Source organism: Capsicum annuum, unplaced genomic scaffold, assembly GCF_002878395.1.
Source record: "Capsicum annuum cultivar UCD-10X-F1 unplaced genomic scaffold, UCD10Xv1.1 ctg995, whole genome shotgun sequence".
Taxonomy (NCBI): Eukaryota; Viridiplantae; Streptophyta; class Magnoliopsida; order Solanales; family Solanaceae; genus Capsicum; species Capsicum annuum.
The window spans coordinates 2,883,094-2,901,761 of record NW_025896043.1 but is presented as its reverse complement, the minus strand read 5'-3'; the positions used below and the strand labels follow the sequence as shown (position 1 = coordinate 2,901,761).

At 38.2% G+C, this 18,668-nt stretch overlaps 1 protein-coding gene across 1 annotated transcript; it reads left to right on the top strand.

The window, feature by feature from the left end:
- The first annotated feature begins 10,779 nt into the window (after positions 1-10,779).
- On the top strand, positions 10,780-13,047 carry LOC107872022. The gene is made up of 3 exons (XM_047406192.1): positions 10,780-11,135; positions 11,280-11,394; positions 12,982-13,047. The coding sequence occupies exons 1-3, from the start codon at positions 10,780-10,782 to the stop codon at positions 13,045-13,047; spliced, it is 537 nt and encodes a 178-aa protein (XP_047262148.1).
- Positions 13,048-18,668: the final 5,621 nt, after the last annotated feature.

Genomic DNA, 18,668 nt, shown 5'->3' with positions numbered 1-18,668 from the left:
ACTATGAAGAATAAGTACCTTCTCCCAAGGATTAATGACCTTTTTGGACAGGTTCAAGATGCTAGATATTTCTCTAAGATTGATCTTTGATCGAGTTATCATCAGTTGAAGATAGGGAGGCGGATATCCCTAAGACTAGTTTTTAACCGAATATAGATTTATGAGTTTTTGGTTAGGTCTTTTAGGTAAACTAATGCCCCGACTGCATTTATGGATCTCATGAATTGGTTATTTAGACATTTTTTAGATTTGTTAGTCATACTGTTTATTTAAGATATCGTGGTATATATTAAGAGTGAGAAGGATCATGTCAATCACCTCTGAGTAATGTTGCAAACTCTTAAGGATCAGCGATTGTATGCCAAGTTTTTGAAGTGTGAGTTTTAGTTGAATGATGTGACCTTTTTGGGTCATGTTGTTTCCCACAAGGGGATCATGGTAGACCCACAGAAAGTTAAGGCGGTTAAGAAGTGTCCTAGACCCATGACTCCACCTGATATTTGGAGCTTCTTGGGTTTAACCAGGTATTATAGGAGGTTTGTAGAGAGCTTCTTTTTTATTATTGGCCCGTTGACTAAGTTGACTTAGAAAAAAGTGATGTTCTCGTAATCTGATGCTTGTAAGGGTAGTTTTGAGAAGATAAAAGATAAGTTAACTTTTACGCTAGTTTTAAACCTGCCTGGAGTAATGATGGCTTTGTTGTTTATTGTAATGACATTCGTGTAGGACTTGGTGATGTGATGACGCAACATGGTAAGGTGGTGGCTTATACTTCCAGGAAACTGAAGCTCCATGAAAAGAATTATCTGACTCAAGATCTAGAGTTGGAAGCTATGGTGTTTGCTTTGAAGATTTGGCACCATTATATGTATGGGGTGCATGTTGACATTTATTCAGATCATAAGTGCTTGCAGTATGTGTTCACCTAGAAGGAGTTAAATCTCAGGCAAAGGAGATGGCTTGAGTTTCTTAAGGACTATGATATGAGTCTTCATTATTATCCAGGTAAAGCTAATATGGTTGTTGATGCTCTTAGCAGGTTTTCTATGGGTAGCTTGTCTCATATGGATGAGGAGAAGCAAGGATCGGTGAAGGATATTCATCGGTTGAATAATCTTGGAGCTTGTCTTTTCAATTCTAAAGATGGGGTTGTGATTGTTCAAGAAATGGTTAAATCATCTCTTGGTGTTGAGTGAAGGAGAAGCAGGGTTTGGATCCTATTCTTATGCAGATTAAGGCTGATATGGGTCAGTAAAAGGTTATGGCTTTTGAGATTAATGGTGATGGTATCTTGAGATACCAAGGCAGACTATGTATTTGTGATGTGGATGGGTTGCGAAAAAGGATTTTGACTGAGGCTCATGAGTCAAGGCATATAGTTCATCCTGGTTCAATGAAGATGTACCATGACTTGAGGAGATTTATTAGTGAAATAAGATAAAGAGACATATGGCTATCTTTGTGGCTAAGTGTATGGTGTGTCAGCAAGTGAAGGTTGAGCACTTGAGGCCTGGCGGTATGTCTCAAGAGATTGAGTTTCCCATGTGGAAATGGAAGATAATCCACATGGATTTTACTATTAGTCTTCCACAGACTTAGAATTAGCATGATTCCATTTAGGTCATCGTGGATAGGATGACTAAACCTGCTTACTTTTTGCCTGTGAGGACTACTTATTCTTGAAAGTATTATTCTAGGTTGTTTATTCTAGAGATTTTCAAATTGCATGGTGCTCCAATTTTTATTATTTTGAATCAATATATGCAGTTCTCTTCTCACTTTTGGTGTTTATTTCAGAAAGGCTTGAGCACACGGGTGAACCTTAGAACGACGTTCCACCCTAAGATAGATGTACAAGTGGAGAGGACCATTTAAACTTTAGAAGATATGCTAAAAGCCTGTGTAATTGATCTTGGAGGTAGTTGGGAGGATCATTTTCCTTTCATAGGGTTCAATTACAATAATAATTATCACTCTAGTGTTAGGATGACTCTTTTGAGGCTCTTTATGGTAGGAGGTGTAGATCTTCGATTGGGTGGTTTGAGGTTAGTGAGACTTGATTATTTGGTCCTGACTTGGTTCACCAAGACATGGAGAAGGTTAATGTTATTTAAAATATACTTAATAATTCTCAGAGTTGCCAAAAGTCCTTCGTGGATGTGAGGTGAAGAGCGTTAGAGTTTAAGGTTGGTGATTGGGTGTTCCTGAAGGTATCTCCCACAAAGAAAGTGATGAGGTTTGTGAAGAAGGGAAAGCTCAGTCCCTGCTATGTAGGTCTGTACCTAATTTTGAGAAGAGTGGGTAATGTCGCTTATGAATTGGATTTGCCTTTGATTTTGGGTTTCATTCACCTAATTTTCCATGTATCGATGTTGAAGAAGTACATGGGTGATCTTTCTTTTGTTGTTCCTATTGACTGTGTCGGTATTTCAGATTCTTTGTCTTATGAGGAGTTTCCAATTGAGATTTTTGATAGGTCCATTGTTTGAGGACTAAGGATATGGCTTCAGTGAAAGTCCTTTAGAGGAACAAAAAGGTGGAAGAAGCTACTTAGGAATTTGAAGAGGACATGAAGTCCAAATAATCGTTCCTGTTCCCCGGTTTGGATAATCATGATTAAGGTATGCGTCTTCCTACTCTTTTTATTTTTTGACTTTGTTAATAGTTTTGTGATTGCAATTTTATTGCATTCGTGCTAATGGATTTCATGACTCCTAATTTGGGGACGAATGATCCTTGGGGGGCAATGTAACACTTCAGATATTTTGCCTCTGAAAATTTCTGAGTTTTAAGCTCACTGTCCAGGGTACGACTTAGGTGATGAGCTGTGAAGACTTCTTAGGAGTCCTAGTGTGCCAGTCGTTTTTTGACTACTAGGTTGCCTAAAGTTTATGTCCTGAGTATGACAAAGACCTCACGAGTGGTGAAGACTCATTACGAGCTATAGGGATCAAGTCGTAGGCAAACCAGTAAGGAATGCCCTAGTTTTTTATTGATGTCACGACTGGACCCTTAAGAGTCATAATGTCTGATCACGAGTCGTGGGGTGTGACTCATGACCAAACTAGTAAAGGTACCTGGAGTTATTCTCCAGACCACGAGTCATGGAGACTACTTGTAATAAATGCCTACGAGTCGTAAGGTGTCCCGTAGTGACTGGTGACAATGTTTCTTGTGTTTTAATTGGGGGCACTTTGGTCATTTTTCTCTTTCCCCAATCATGACCCACAACCATAAAACATCTAACGGGCTTATTTTCATCACTTAGAACATCATAAACTACTCTTAAACTCTCTCTAATTCCTTAATCAATAAAAACTAGGGTTTTCAAGGAATTGAGATTCCTCGGGTCAGTTTGTGTGGGTTCTTCTCCAAATTCTTGATATTTTCAAGCATGTATCTGTTTCCTACAAACTTATGTTTTGTTCATGGCATGCAATGTTGATATTCATATGATTTTAAATGTTGGTTTTAGAGCTTGTGTTGATGGTTTTGGATGATTGTTGTTTGAATGGTGATCCCATGATTTTATATGCATTTTTTATGATTTATTGATGGTTTTAGAACTGATTGGGTGAATGGGTATGGTAATATGGGATGGGGGTTGTGGTATTCCCCCAAATTGATGATTTTGGTTTGGAATGGCTTTTGGAAATCGTGTTGCCCTTAATCCACTTGCATAATTATCTTTGAAACATTGATAATCACATGATTTAGCTTACTCTCATAAACTATTGCATTTCATAAATAGTTAAACTGATAAAATGGTTTTGGAAGGCCTTCTTGGTCATGTGTTGAATTAATTATAAACTATAAAGGTCGAGGCATTACCTCAAGTTGATTTTTATAAACTACGAGGGTCGAGGCATTCCGTCAAATTTGACTTGATAAATCACGAGGATTGGTGCATTTGCCCAAAGTGATGAATAATTGAAATGGCATAATGATATTATCTTGCAAGCATAAATAGTATGACGATAACGGTGGTATATGTCATAATGGATTATTCTTGGTTAATGAATGGGAATGTGCAAACTATTTTAATTGGGATTAATGGGGGTTGTGTAGCTTACCGTGAAGGTGTAACTCCCAGGGAGGACGAACACTAGAAACCATGTTTGCCAGCATGGAGGTCTTGATGACCGTGTGCATAGTTCATACTTATATATATGTGTGTCTATGAGTGTATCCTGGAATAACGGGGGTCGGGGTATTCCCTAGTCTTCCTTGAATATCTCTGGTTCATGCGGGTAACATGCACTAGGGCCCTTTCAGCAGAGTGAGTTAAACCCATATAGCCCGTGGGTGCCTAGATAACATGGTAGCTACACAGTCAAGGCTAATATATTAAACCTCATGCTAAACCGTGTCCCTTATACCGGCATATTATATGTATATGTATATGATTGTGAGCATATGGTTTTAGAATGATTGATCATGGCATTATTTTATCCCTTCCTTGAGGTACATGCTATCATTCACCCTGCTAATCATCCCGAACGTTGTTTCCCCACGAGATACAGGGCTCGAAGACACTTCAACTTCCTTATGCAGTGGTGATGTGTGCGCAATAGCAAACACATTTAAGGCCTTTAACCCAGAGTAATTGCGAAGTCTTAAGCAACTTTTGATGTTTTTGATTGCTTTTACTGTTGTAATGCAAACACAAGTGATCGGGGAGGAAGCCAAAGAAAGGAAGTAGAAATCAGCTGAAATCTGGTGTAAATGAGCTATAGTAAAGTTGACGGCCTTTTTGACGTGCCGTCAGAACATATGACAGACTGTCAAAGTTTCCGTCTAGTTAGACAGAACCTGAAAAATTGGGATAAAATATGACGACGTTTGGAACGAGCCGTCAATAATGGGATAAGACGTCAAAATAGCCGTCAACTGTGACAAATTATGCTGATTTCCAGTGAAGATGTGATGACATTTTTCACAGGCCATCAGATATTTGACACGTCATCAGATTCGCCATCATAAAGATCAGAAGATAGTAATTCACTGGAAACCTTGACGACAGACTACAAACGCCATCATACATATGACGCGCCGTCAAGAATGTCATCACCTATCCCGTAGAAAATCTTAAATATTAATCTTATTTCCTTATTTAGGGTTGACTATAAAAGGACCTGTGAGGAGGATTTGTTGTGAGCTATTATACATTAACCTAGGGAAGAGAGTCACGTAACATTGCTCTCTTACATCAATTATTCTTCTTGTTTTTATCAACTATTTTTGGGCTTCTACCCGGTGATTCAATCGAAGAAACTAATTGTTGTTTTCCATCTAATTGTAAGTTATCCTTATCATTATGAATTCAACTTATGAATTCGTTCATCAAATCATGAGTGGCTAATTCCATTAGCCGGGGTTGTGGGATCCATGGATTAGGGTTTGATATGATTCTACGCGATTGATGGATTCAAAGAGTAGTAGAATATCTTAAAATTCTGTTGTTTGAACTGAAATCTAGTGGTTGCAAACATTAGATTATGCTTTAGGTTTTATTTGCTTCTAATGGAGAAATAGACTAGGGGACGTGAATTATCAACAGGGACTCGGAAGCTACCAACCTTTTGTTTAATGATTAATGCCATAGCTGGATTAATCTACCTGAGATAACATCCTATTGGAAATAGATAAGTTATCTAAGTTCGAGAGAATTAGATAATAAATTGTCTGGTGAGGTCGAGAGATAATTCAGATAGTATAATCGTCAGGGATATTCTATTGTTCTACTCATTCCAAAAATCTCTAGCATTACCTAGTATCTGTCAAATCCTAAAACCCTTGGTGAACATAGCTCTGGTTTCCTATTTATCTTGATTACAAACACTGAATTATTGAAAGTGATATTTAACACACTGAGAACTTAAATCCCCATCTTTTGAAAACAATAAACTACCAGTAAAGTCTTTCGTAAACAAATTGAAGTTCACACCCTAATCCCTATGGGATTCGACCCCAACTTAGTTGGGTTTTATATTGACACCGATCGCTTACACCCATTCAAGAGTGTAATTTGAGCGTTATAAAAAATAGCGCTGTTGCCAGGGAATACGGTTGTAGACTAAAAGTTTGTGTGCAAAAATTTGCTGATAGTTAAGTTTTCTAGATTTATGTTCGGTTGTTGTTTTTGTTTGTTTGTAGTATTTTATAGGTTATGCCAAGCACTACTCAATACTGAACCCCACCACATAAGCAGAATGGCAACCAACCGCTGCGGTATGAGGTTGCTGATGATGACGATGTGGATGGAGCAGGTGCAATGGGTGCGATCATTCCTCCTCCGTTAGCACCTGGAGAAAAGTTCAATATCACAAGCACAATGATCCAGCTCTTAAATCTGAAGGGGTTGTTTGGAGGCCTTCCTGGGGATGACCCCAACCTGCATCTGGTGAACTTTATCACCATTTGCAAATCCTTTGATAACCCAGGAGTGAGCCAAAGCACTATCCAGTTGAGGCTGTTTTCGCTGTCTCTGTTCGGAGAGGTAACATTGTGGTTAAATGAGTTGACGCCTGACTCTATAACCAACTAGAGGCAGTTGAGAGAAGCTTTCCTAGAAAGGTTCTTTCCACCATCCAAAAAGGTATAATTAAGGGATGATATCAACAATTTTAGACAGCTCCCAAATAAGGCTTTACATGAAACTTGGGAAAGGTTCAAGAAGAAGCTGACATAGTGTCCGAACCATAACATGACGGACATACACTTGATGGAGACTTTGTACAGAGCTTTTAACTCTGTGACAAAGCCAATGGTAGATAACGCTGTTGGTGGGTAATTTTTTGCTCTGTCATTTCAAGATGCTGCTAATATGCTAAATAGGATGACCAAACTAAGTCAGGCTTGCTATACCAGCGATTCAGTGGTTGCAAGTCCAACTATTCCTATTGAAATGAATGATGAACAACGCAGAAGAGATGAGGAGAAGGATCAAGATATAAACCATCTAAAGACTCAAATGGACCTGCTCACCAAGAATTTAGAGTCAGGAAGGATAGAAAAGGTAAAAGTTGTAATGATTCAAGACTGTGTCAATCTAAAACCTGAAAAAAAAGCTAACTATGTTACTAATCGGGGGGATGGGGGGTTTCGAGGCGTTAGCCAAGGGAATCAAGGTCGGAACGGGTATGACAATCCTAATCATAGAGACAGGGAGCATGAAAACTAGAGAAGCAGAAATCACAGAAGTGGGTTGTATGTTCGTGTTGGAGATCAAAAAGCGGCTGTAATTAGTTCGGGAAAGTGGTCTATGGAGGATATAATGAAAGAACTGTTAAAAGGAGTAAAGGCTACCAACGCAGGATTAACCAGTATGAGGAGTGAATTTTCTACTATGAGTCAGTTGGTTAGTTTACATTTAACTTTGATTCGGCAGTTAGAGCAACAGATAAGTTAAATTTCATCAACACTAAAAAGGGAATAAGTGGTACTTCACTTACACAAACGGTTTAGGATCAGAAGGCAGACAGTTCATGTCTGATGATTACCACTAGGAGTGGTAAGATGTTATCTGGTCCTTCTGTGGGCAAATCTGTGAACATTGAGAAAGTTGTAGAGGAACCAGCAGAACAACATCTAGAGGAGTCTGAGAAGCTGGATAGTTCTATTGATATGTTGGACGAAGAGAAGGAAGAGGAAGTGGTGTTAAAAAACCATCCCAAGGCCACCACCTCCCTTTCCTCAACGGCTGAGAAAGAAGGCAGATGATGCAAAATTTAGCAAGTTCCTAGCAATGCTCAAGCAATTGACTATAAATGTGCCTTTGATCAAAGCACTTGCGAAAATGCCAGGATTTACAAAATTCATGAAAGACATTATTACCAAGAAACGAGTGGTGAGTTGCGAACTAAAAGCAGAAATCCATCATTGCAGTGCTATTTCCACAAGGAACTTGATGCAAAAAAATTCGAATCTAGGTGCAGTCACTATTCCCTGCACAATTGGAACCATGGAATTCACTAAAGCACTATGTGATTTGGGAGCAAGCGTCAGCCTGATGCCTTTGACTATTTATGAAAAATTGGGCCTGGGGAATCCCACACCTACTAATATGAGGTTGGTGATGGCCGACAAATCAATAAAATAACCTATCTGTATGATGTATTGGTTAAGGTCTCAAATTTCATATTTCCTGCAGACTTCGTCATTCTAGACTGTGAGGTAGACTTCGAGGTACCTATAATCTTGGGTCGACCTTTCCTTACAACTGGAAGTGTGTTGATCTATTTGAGAGCAAATGATCTCATGTTCAGGGTAAACGATGAAGAGGTACGATTTGATATGGGAAAATTAATAAAGAAACATGAGGAAATAAGTGTGTTCTCAGTAGTTGATGTGTATTTTACGGACGAACAGGATATGGTCAGAACTAAACAGCTTGTTATTGAACCCCTAGCCGCGGTTGTGATAAACTATAATAATGAAGGAATTGAGGGGTATGAAGAGACAGTTTGTGCCCTGACTATCTTGGGCTCGTATTCTATGCCCCTAAAATGCTCAACCTTGATCTAGCAAATCGACCAACACCACCAGCCAATCCATCTATTGAAGCACCTCAGGTATTGGAATTGAAGGAGCTACCTGGTCACTTACGGCATGTGTTTTTGGGAAAGGGGAACACGTTACTTGTTATTATTGCAGCTGATTTGGAAGAACAACGGGTAAATGCACTTATTTCAGTACTTTAGAGGCACAAGGGAGCAATCGGATGGACCATCGCAGACATTATTGGCATTCCCCCGGGCATTTGTACGCATAAAATCCAACTAGAAGAAGATTGAAATCCTACCATTAAGCATCAGGACCGTCTTAACCCACCAATGTAAGAGGTGGTTAAAAAAGAGACTATTAAGTAGTTGGATGTAGGAGTGGTTTACCGTATTTCTAACAGCAAGTGGGTGAGTCCAGTTTAATGTGTGCCCAAGAAAAGAGGAATGACGGTGGTTGCTAATGATAAGAATGAGCTGATTCCACTCAGACCAGTGACCGGGTGGAGAGTCTGTATGGACTACCGTAAGTTAAACTCTTGGACGCTAAAGGGATATTTTCCAATGTCTTTTATGGACCAAATACTAGATCGATTGGCTGTTGGGGGTGGTATTGCTTCCTGGATGGTTATTCTGGATATAACCAAATCTGCATTGCTCCGAAAGATAAAGAGAAGATGACGTTCACATGCCCATATGGCACCTTTACATTTAAGAGGATGCCATTTGGGCTATGCAATGCACCCGCCACTTTTCAATGGTGCATGATGTCCATCTTCTCTGACATGGTAGAAGACACCATAGAGGTATTCATGGATGATTTCTCTGTGGTAGGTAATTCATTTGAAATGTGTCTGGAGAATCTAAATGTGGCCTTGCAAAGATGTGCTGAATTTAATCTAGTGCTTAACAGGGAAAAATGTCATTTTATGGTAAAGGAGGGTATTGTGCTGGGCCATAAAATTTATGAAAAAGGGATTGAAATTGATCAAGCAAAGGTGGAAGTTATTGAGAAATTACCGCCCCCATTTCAATAAAGGGAGTGCGTAGTTATCTTGATCATGCAAGGTTCTATTAGAGATTCATAAAAGACTTCTCAAAAGTTGCAAATCCACTTTGCAGGCTGTTGGAGAAGGAAGTGAAATTTCTCTTTGATGATGAATGCCTGAAGGCATTTGAGTGCCTTAAAAAGAAGCTGATTGAAGCCCCCCTTATTATTGTGCTTGATTGGAAAAAACTATTTGAAATAATGTGTGATGCAAGTGGGGTTGCACTGGGAGCTGTATTGGGACAAAAGAGGGATAAGTTATTTCACCCGATATATTATCCCAGCAAAGCCCGGAATGAAGCATAAAAGAATTACATAGTAACTAAACAGGAACTGCTAGTTGTAGTGTATACTTTCGAGAAATTCAGATCCTATCTGCTCAGGACTAAAGCGGTAGTCCATACTGACCATGTCGTATTGCGATACTTAATGGCCAAGAATAATGCTAAATCGAGGCTTATTAGATGGGTGTTGCTATAGCAAGAGTTTGACTTCGAAGTCAAAGATATGAAAGGTTGTGAAAATCAGGTTGCAGATCATTTATCTAGAATGGAAGGTGAACAGGAAGTCAATGATGAAACCAAGATAGATGATGTATTTCCTGATGAGGAGATCCTGACAACTACTGTGGGATCACTGCCCTGGTACGAGGACTATGCAAACTATGTTGTGAGTGAGATCATCCCAGACAATCTTTCATTTCACCAAAAGAAGAAGTTTTTGCATGATGTAACACACTACTTCGCAAATGAGCCTTATCTTTTTTAGCAGTGTGCAAAAAGCACCATACGGAGATGCGTACCCGAAGTAGATGTACTGTCCATACTGAAAGCATGCCATGCTTCCCCAGTTGGGGGTCACCCTACAGGTGACCCCCAACTGGGACTAAAAAGGTGTTGCAGAGTAGCTATTATTGGCTAACATTATTTAAAGATGCCCACGAGTTTGTGCAAAAATGTGATCAATGTCAAAGGCAGGGATCAATATCTAAAAGACATGAAATGCCATTGACTAAGATGCTTGAAGTGGAATTATTTGATGTCTGAGGCATTGACTTCATGGGGCCGTTTATAAGTTCTTATAGAATAGAGTATATTCTGGTTGTTGTTGACTATGTGTCTAAATGAGTTGAAGATGTTACTTTGGCTGACAATAAGGGAAAGAGAGTCATTTCTTTTCTCAAAAATAATATCTTCTCTCGCTTCGGAGTACCACGTACTATCATAAGCGATGGAGGATCTCACTTTTGCAATAAATCGAGAAGCCCTAGCAAAATATGGAGTGAAACAACACAAACTGGCTACTCCATACCACCCGCAAACCAGTTGGCAAGTGGAGGTGTCGAATCGTGAAGTTAATGCCATCCTAGCTAAGACAGTTAATGCTAGCCAAAAAGACTGGTCCCAAAAACTTGATGATGCCTTGTGGGCGTACCGAACTGCTTTTAAGACACCCATTGGCATGTCACCATTTCAGCTGGTCTATGCAAAAGTGTGTCATTTGCCAATAGAGCTGGAACACAAGGCTTTGTGGGCGTTCAAGAGGTTGAATTTGAATTGGAAGGAAGCAGCAGAGATGCGACTGGGGCAACTGAATGAAATGGATGAATTCCATCTCAGGGCATATGAACGAGTAGATTTGTATAAAGAAAAGATAAAAAAGTACCATGACTAGAAAATAGAGAAATGAGAGTTCAATAAAGGGGACTTGGTGCTTCTGTTTAATTCTAGGCTTAAATTATTCCCAGGAAAGCTGAAATCTAAGTGGTCAGGTCCTTTTAAGGTAAATCAATTACACTCATCCAGAGTGGTGGAACTTGAAAATGGAGATGGCAGTACATTCAAGGTAAATGGGCAACGGGTCAAGCTTTACATTGGCCTGGAAGAATCAGTGAAAAGCATCACCATCAGCTATCTTGATAAAGTCTGAGGTAATCGAGACACGTGAGTCATGCCGCAACATTAAATCAAGCGTTGCATGGGAGGCAACCCATGATCCCTGAAAATAAACTAGTTCATGTATACTCTAACTCTTAATCTAGTCTTTTGCCTTAGTTCTAAGTTGAGGGTGACTGGTATTCTATTGTTGTAAAATAGTTCAAAAAAAGGGAGGGCACAAAAGGCTATGACATGTTTTGCTCACCACTTAACCATCCTTCCAATGCCTTGCTTGATAAACTGTGCAGATTACATTTACTTGTGACCATTGTTACTCTTGTTGTCGCATTAATTATAGCTGTTTGATGATCATTACTGAATAATGGCATAAACTAGATAAGTGGTAATATGTGATATACTTGTGTGCCAGGTGTGTGAGCTATTACTTATTTCCCTCTGGATGCCAAAGCCAGAACTTTCCCGGTTAGTCTTGCTATGATCTTGAGATAGGAGTCAGGATAGAATCATAGGTTGTCGTTCATTAACTCACTTTTAGCCTAAATATTCTTCCCTGTATGTATAACGCCCTTTTGATCCCTGTTTAGAGCTTAGTTTGACCATTTATTTTGTATGACACCTTTCACCTTCCCATTGATATCGTAATAGACATATTTACCCCTGGGCTTCCTTGGACACTGAGCACCTTGATTTAGGCAAACAACCTAAGTTGAGGGTGGCTACCATAGAGGTGCATGGTGTAAAATGAGGATCATGAAGAATGGTGGATTAAAAGAGAATAAACTAGAGCAGGGTGCTATTAATGCTAATAAAGTAAAAAAAATAAAAAAAAAAGGGTTGTTACAGCACCCAACTTGAATGTGGATAGTCAAAAAAAGAGGAGAAACGAAAGAAGATCATTAGTGAGTCCAAGAATGAAGTATAGTGACAAGGAAGCATAGTCACTCTAAATAACCTTGAGTACCATACCAGCCCCAAACCATAGTACAAGCCTACAAGAAGCCCTATAGTGATCTTGAATGGCCTATCTGAGGTCTGGTAATGAAAATAAGGGCAAGCCTATGGTACTTGGCATACTTTGAATGGAACTTTCTTATGAGAGTGAAAGACTTATGATAAACCCCAATTTGTATGGATAGACATCTCGTATGAGGAGAGGGGGATTTCATTGTTATGAGGGCACACGAGTATCGTCACTAACTACTTGCTTGTTTAGAAAATGTGGTATTGATGTATGAATGGTTATCATAGCCAAAAATTGATGATACCACTTGATTTCTTTGTGTTACAGTACTGTTTTCAATGATATGCCCAGTGGTTTGGCTTTGAAAGAATAAATTTGTTTTGAGTTATGGGTGCTGAATGTGCCATGTGCTTTCTTACTTAGATTAAGTTGCTTGAGGACAAGCAATTGCTTTAAGTTGAGGGTGTTGATGTCTGCGCAGTGGCAAACACATTTAAGGCCTTTAACCCAGAGTAATTGTGAAGTCTTAAGCAACTTTTGTTGTTTTTGATTGCTTTTACTGTTGTAATGCAGACACAAGTGATCAGGGAGGAAGCCAAAGAAAGGAAGAAGAAATTAGCTGAAATTTGGTGCAAATGATCTATAGTGAAGTTGACGCCCTTTTTGATGCGCTGTCAGAACATATGACAGACTGTCGAAGTCACCGTCAAGTTAGACAGAACTTGAAAAATTGGGATAAAATGTGACGACGTTTGGAACGCGCCGTCAACAATGGGATAGGCCATCAAAGTGGCCGTCAACTGAGGCAGATTATGCTGATTCCCAGTGAAGATGTGATGACATTTTTCATAGGCCATCACATATTTGACACGTCTTCAGATTCGCCGTCATAAAGATTAGAAGATAGTAATTCACTGGAAACCTTGACGGCAGACTGCACACGCCGTCATATGTATGATGCGCCGTCAAGAATGCCGTCACCTATCCCGCAGAAAATCTTAAATATTAATCTTATTTCCTTATTTAGGGTTGACTATAAAAAGACCTGTGAGGAGGATTTTTTGTGAGCTATCAGACATTAACCTAGGGAAGAGAGGTACATAACATTGCTCTCTTACATCAATTATTTTTGTTTTTATCAACTATTTTTGGGTTTCTACCTGGTGATTTAATCGAAGAAACTACTTGTTGTTTTTCATCTGATTGTAAGTTATCTTTATCATTATGAATTCAACTTGTGAGTTGGTTCATCAAATCATGAGCGGCTAATTCCATTAGCCAGGGTTGTGGGATCCATGGATTAGGGTTTGATATGATGCTAGGTGATTAACGGATTCAAAGAGTAGTAGAACATCTTGAAATTCTATTGTTTGAACTGAAATCTAGTGGTTGCAAACATTAGATTATGCTTAGGTTTTATTTGCTTCTAACGGAGAAATAGACTAGGGAACGTGAATTATCACAGGGACTCGGAAGCTACCAAGCTTCTGTTTAATGATTAATGTCGTAACTGGATTAATCTACCTAAGATAACATCCTATTGGAAATAGATAAGTTATCTTAGTTCGAGAGAATTAGATAATAAATTGTCTGGTGAGGTCGAGAGATAAGTCAGATAGTATAATCGTCAGGGATATTCTATTGTTCTACTCATTCCAAAAATCTCTAGCATTACCTAGTATCTGTCAATTCCCAAAACCCTTGGTGAACATAGCTCTGGTTTCCCATTTATCTTGATTACAAACACTGAATTATTGAAAGTGATATTTAACACACTGAGAACTTAAACCCCCATCTTTCAGAAATAGTAAACTACCAGTAAAGTCTTTTGTAAACAAATCGAAGTTCACACCCTATTCCCTGTGGGATTCAACCCCAACCTAGTTGGGTTTTATATTGACAATGATTGCTTACACCCATTCAAGAGTGTAATTTGAGCGTTATCAAGTGGTAGGTGATTTCTAGATTGTCTGAGAGTCAGCTTTAAATTGGTGAGCTTTCATTCTCCGGAAGGCCCTCATTTCATGGTCTTGTCTTTACTTATGTCTTAGACTATTTCTGTGGGTTTTTGGCTATGGTCGGGGGCTTGTCCCAACTTTGATTGATATTTAGTTTCTTAGAGACTTTTGTGGACATGATATGGTTGTATTTAGTATTGTGGATTCTTAGATCCTTTTCAGTTGATTTATCTATCTTGTTATATGTTTGGAACTCATCCGCTACTAGTTATATTGTGTTCGGGTTGACAAGGCTAATAGGGGTGGTCTCCAATCCTTGGCAGACTTGAGATACCCCTCACGACTAGTCCCTAGTTTAGGTCGTGACACTTCTAGAATGAAGCTGAACCATACAAGTATAATAAATGCGGAAAGAAACATAATACTGCAATCATAACTCCCAAAACTAGGTGTCAACTATATAAGAACGTAAATAGTACAACTCGAATCCAAAAAAATAAACAAGATATTCAAATACAAGAGAAACTCTGTGTCTAAAAGGAAAATAAAGATATAGTCTATAAGGAAAGGTAGTAGAATACATCTGAACGCCTAAAATCACCAACTACCTTAAAAGCTCTAACAATCGCCCAAATCAAGCAATGTAGGGCGCACTCGAACATGGATCTTCCCCAGAATGGTAAAGTAGGAGTGAGTACGGTTTACTTGTACTCAATAGGTATCATAGGCTGATCGAGAAAAATAGTAAATAAGGTACACAAAATGCACACTAAGGGCACGTCACCTATAATCAGAAAACGTCTCATAATGATAGTCTACACCGCTTGCACTAATAGTTCTAATATATATATCACAAATACAACAACAATACAACAAGTATTACACAAGTATGCATTATATCACATGCAAGTGTAAACAGAGAAGAACATGTATATACAGTATGGTCAAGTATAAGTAATGAGATATAGAGCAAGTAAACATAAAACAAGTCAACAAGTAAATTCAATCACAACATCAACCCAATAAGGTAAATGCAATGTATAAGATGATGATGACGATGATGATGCACGAGGTTGGTACATAACCTTTAGTTTAATACATATCCTTGAGTTTGGCACACAACCTTAAGTTTCTCCAGCACAATCCTTCAGAGAAGGTCCATAATATCCAATATTCGATACCAATATTCTGTATTTACAAAGCACATACATGACATAAGAACAAATAAGTACACATACATGACAACAAGTAAATATAAAGCAATAAAACAAACAAGTGAAATGATGCATATGATGAAATGAGAATGATGATGCAATGTTCACAACCATACAAAATAAGTATTTCCAAAAACAATCTACATGTTGTTTTTCCATTACCAATTATATGATGTATTTCCATAACAAACCACAATGTTACAATTCCACAACCACGTGAGCCAATATTAACTCATTGTTTCTACTATCCATGAATTTTTCACATGATTAATATGCCCACAAAGTATGAATGTATCACAATACACCAAAGGCACAACAATAGACATTTCTAAAAACACAATACAATTATTTGCATGTATTCCAGGCTTTCAACATCACATAAGACCCCGCACGGTCACACATATCACATGATATCTCAGATTTAATAATTACATCACATTTAGAGCCCCACACAAACACAACATATAGATAGCCATATTTCATGATCACTTACCACCTTTAACATGCATTTTGGAATACAAATTAACCACCTAGACCAATCTAAAGAGTTATGCCATAACGTACCTCGAAGGTCGAAACCAGTCTACAACACTTCAATCACAAAGCCATGCTTCTCACGAACGGCTCTAAAATCAAATAAAATTAAGAAATATAGAATCTATGCATCAAAATAAATATAACGATACTCATATTGCCTACTTTTGGTTTGGGTTAAAATGGACCCTCGAAATGGGTTTTCACAAAAGAAGGGCAAAATCATAGTTTCACTTCAAAAATGTGTTACCCATACTTTTAGGAATCTAATCTACAGCTAAAAACCCAAGTCAAATCAAGTAAAAAATAAGGTTCAAATCAAAAGAAAATCATTTTTAAGCTTTTATCATATAAAATCTTTGAAATCCGTGTTAAAATCATGAATCAAAGTTATTTTGAAAGTTAAACTGATGAACAACCAGTACTCCCTCCGTTCTATTTTATGTGTCGCCTTTTGACCAGGCATGGAGTTTAAGAAATGAGTGATGATTTTGTAAAGTTTACAAAATTGCCCCTCTTAAAGTTTACCTTTTAGTTATTTTTTCTTATTAAGTGGGACCTAGTAAGGACAAAATGGTGATGTTGTCATCAAATAGCTATCAAATAATGAAAGATGACTTCTTTAGGATGACCTAAAAATAAAATGATGACACATAAAATGAGACAGAGGGAGTAATTAGGAACATTATTCAAGTGAAAAGGAGTGAAATTTGGGGATGGATCAAATAAGGTTTTGGGAATTTCGAACAATTAAATCAAGAATTAAAGTAAGAAAAGGATGAAATCTCACCTTAAATCCGTAAATAAATCAAGACATAGATGTTAATCTAGCTTCTCAAGCACCCACAAGCTTCACTTTTAGGCTCTCTTACTATTTTAAGGTCTAACTCTCAAGAGGCTATATGAAAATGAACTTAAGTCCGGCAAAAGGGGCTATTTATACATCACACCAGGTTACCAGGTATTTAAAGCATAAAATGGGTTCCTCAAATGAGTTTTTCCCTTGGTTTTCCAAGTTGCACCGGATTTTTTTAAATCCAAACGGACTTTGAGGGAATGTTCGGGATTCTTTTGAAGTCTGATATACGCAAACAAACTATGCAACCACACTAAATTCGATGCTCCGGACTCAATGGCTATATCATAATTTTGAAAAAAAATATTACTTTCACAAAGGTGACCCCCGAAACCTGAAATCACAATTTTCCAAATCGAGGGTCGAAATGAGATTTAAAAGCCACAAAACTACACCAAACATGTTACCATCGTAAAATTGATATTTCGGATCTGCTAGCACAGTTCGTTCATCCATAAATCACACGAATCAAAAAATAACCACAGAAGTCCAAAATATGGCTCTTGAAGCCACCAAAACCCACAATATCACATAACTGGTACCAAAATGCTTCAAAAATTGTGTCAATCACTCCCACACCCCAAAAATACCACAGTGCAACTATGGAGAGGGATAAAATAATCAAATCACACAAAACAAATATTTTACACATTTTATCAAATTTTCACATCGTTAGATCATCCACCACTAAAAATCTAGTTCATCCTCAAACTAAGGTAAATAAATACCTGAAACAACGAAGAGCTGGGGATAAGAACTACGCATATCAGACTCGACCTACCATGTAGCCTCATCAACCGGTCCATGTCTCCATTGAACCTTCTTCACAGGAATACTTTAAAGCGCAACTGCCTATCATCCCTAGCCAAAATGGAGATCATCTCCTCAATAAAGGACAATCGCTCATCTAACTTAATCAACTCCTAGAAAATTACATGAGACTCATCAGGAATATAGCAGCAAAGCATAAAAACATGAAAAGTTGGAAAAACAACTTACAAATTTGAGGGCAAAGCCAACTCATAGGACACATCACCAATAGTCTGAAGAATCTCAAATGGATCAATATACCTGGCTAAGCTTGCCCCTCTTCCCAAAACTCATCATACTTCTTATGGGCGAAACTCGAAGAAAAACACGATCACCAATACCAAATCTCAAGGCATGAAGCCTATGATCTGTATAACACTTTTGCCTACTCTGAGCTACTTGAAGTCTATGCAAAATGATATGGACACTGTCCAAAGACTCACAAAGCAAGTCCATACCTCGAGGTCTCACCTCTGAAACATTAAACCAACCCACTAGCGAGTGACAACACATCAAAAGGAGTCATATCAATACTATAATGGTAGCTATTATCATATGGAAACTCTGCTAAAGCCAAATATCGCTCCCACGAGTCATAAAAATCCATCACACAAGTGCAAACCGTATTCTTTAAAACATGAATAGTCTGCTCGGACTGACCGTTAGTCTAGGGGTAAAATATTGTGCTGAGATCAACCTAAGTACCCAACTCATCCTAAAAATCTTCCAAAAGTGAGATGTGAGAACAAAACCTCAATCTGAAATAATGAACACCAGCATACTATACAAACGCACAACGAATGTAAATATGCTGCCTCATATTAAGTTCTCACTGGGTGAAGAAGTATTAAAGGCTATGATAATCTGAGAAGATCTCACAATGGACTC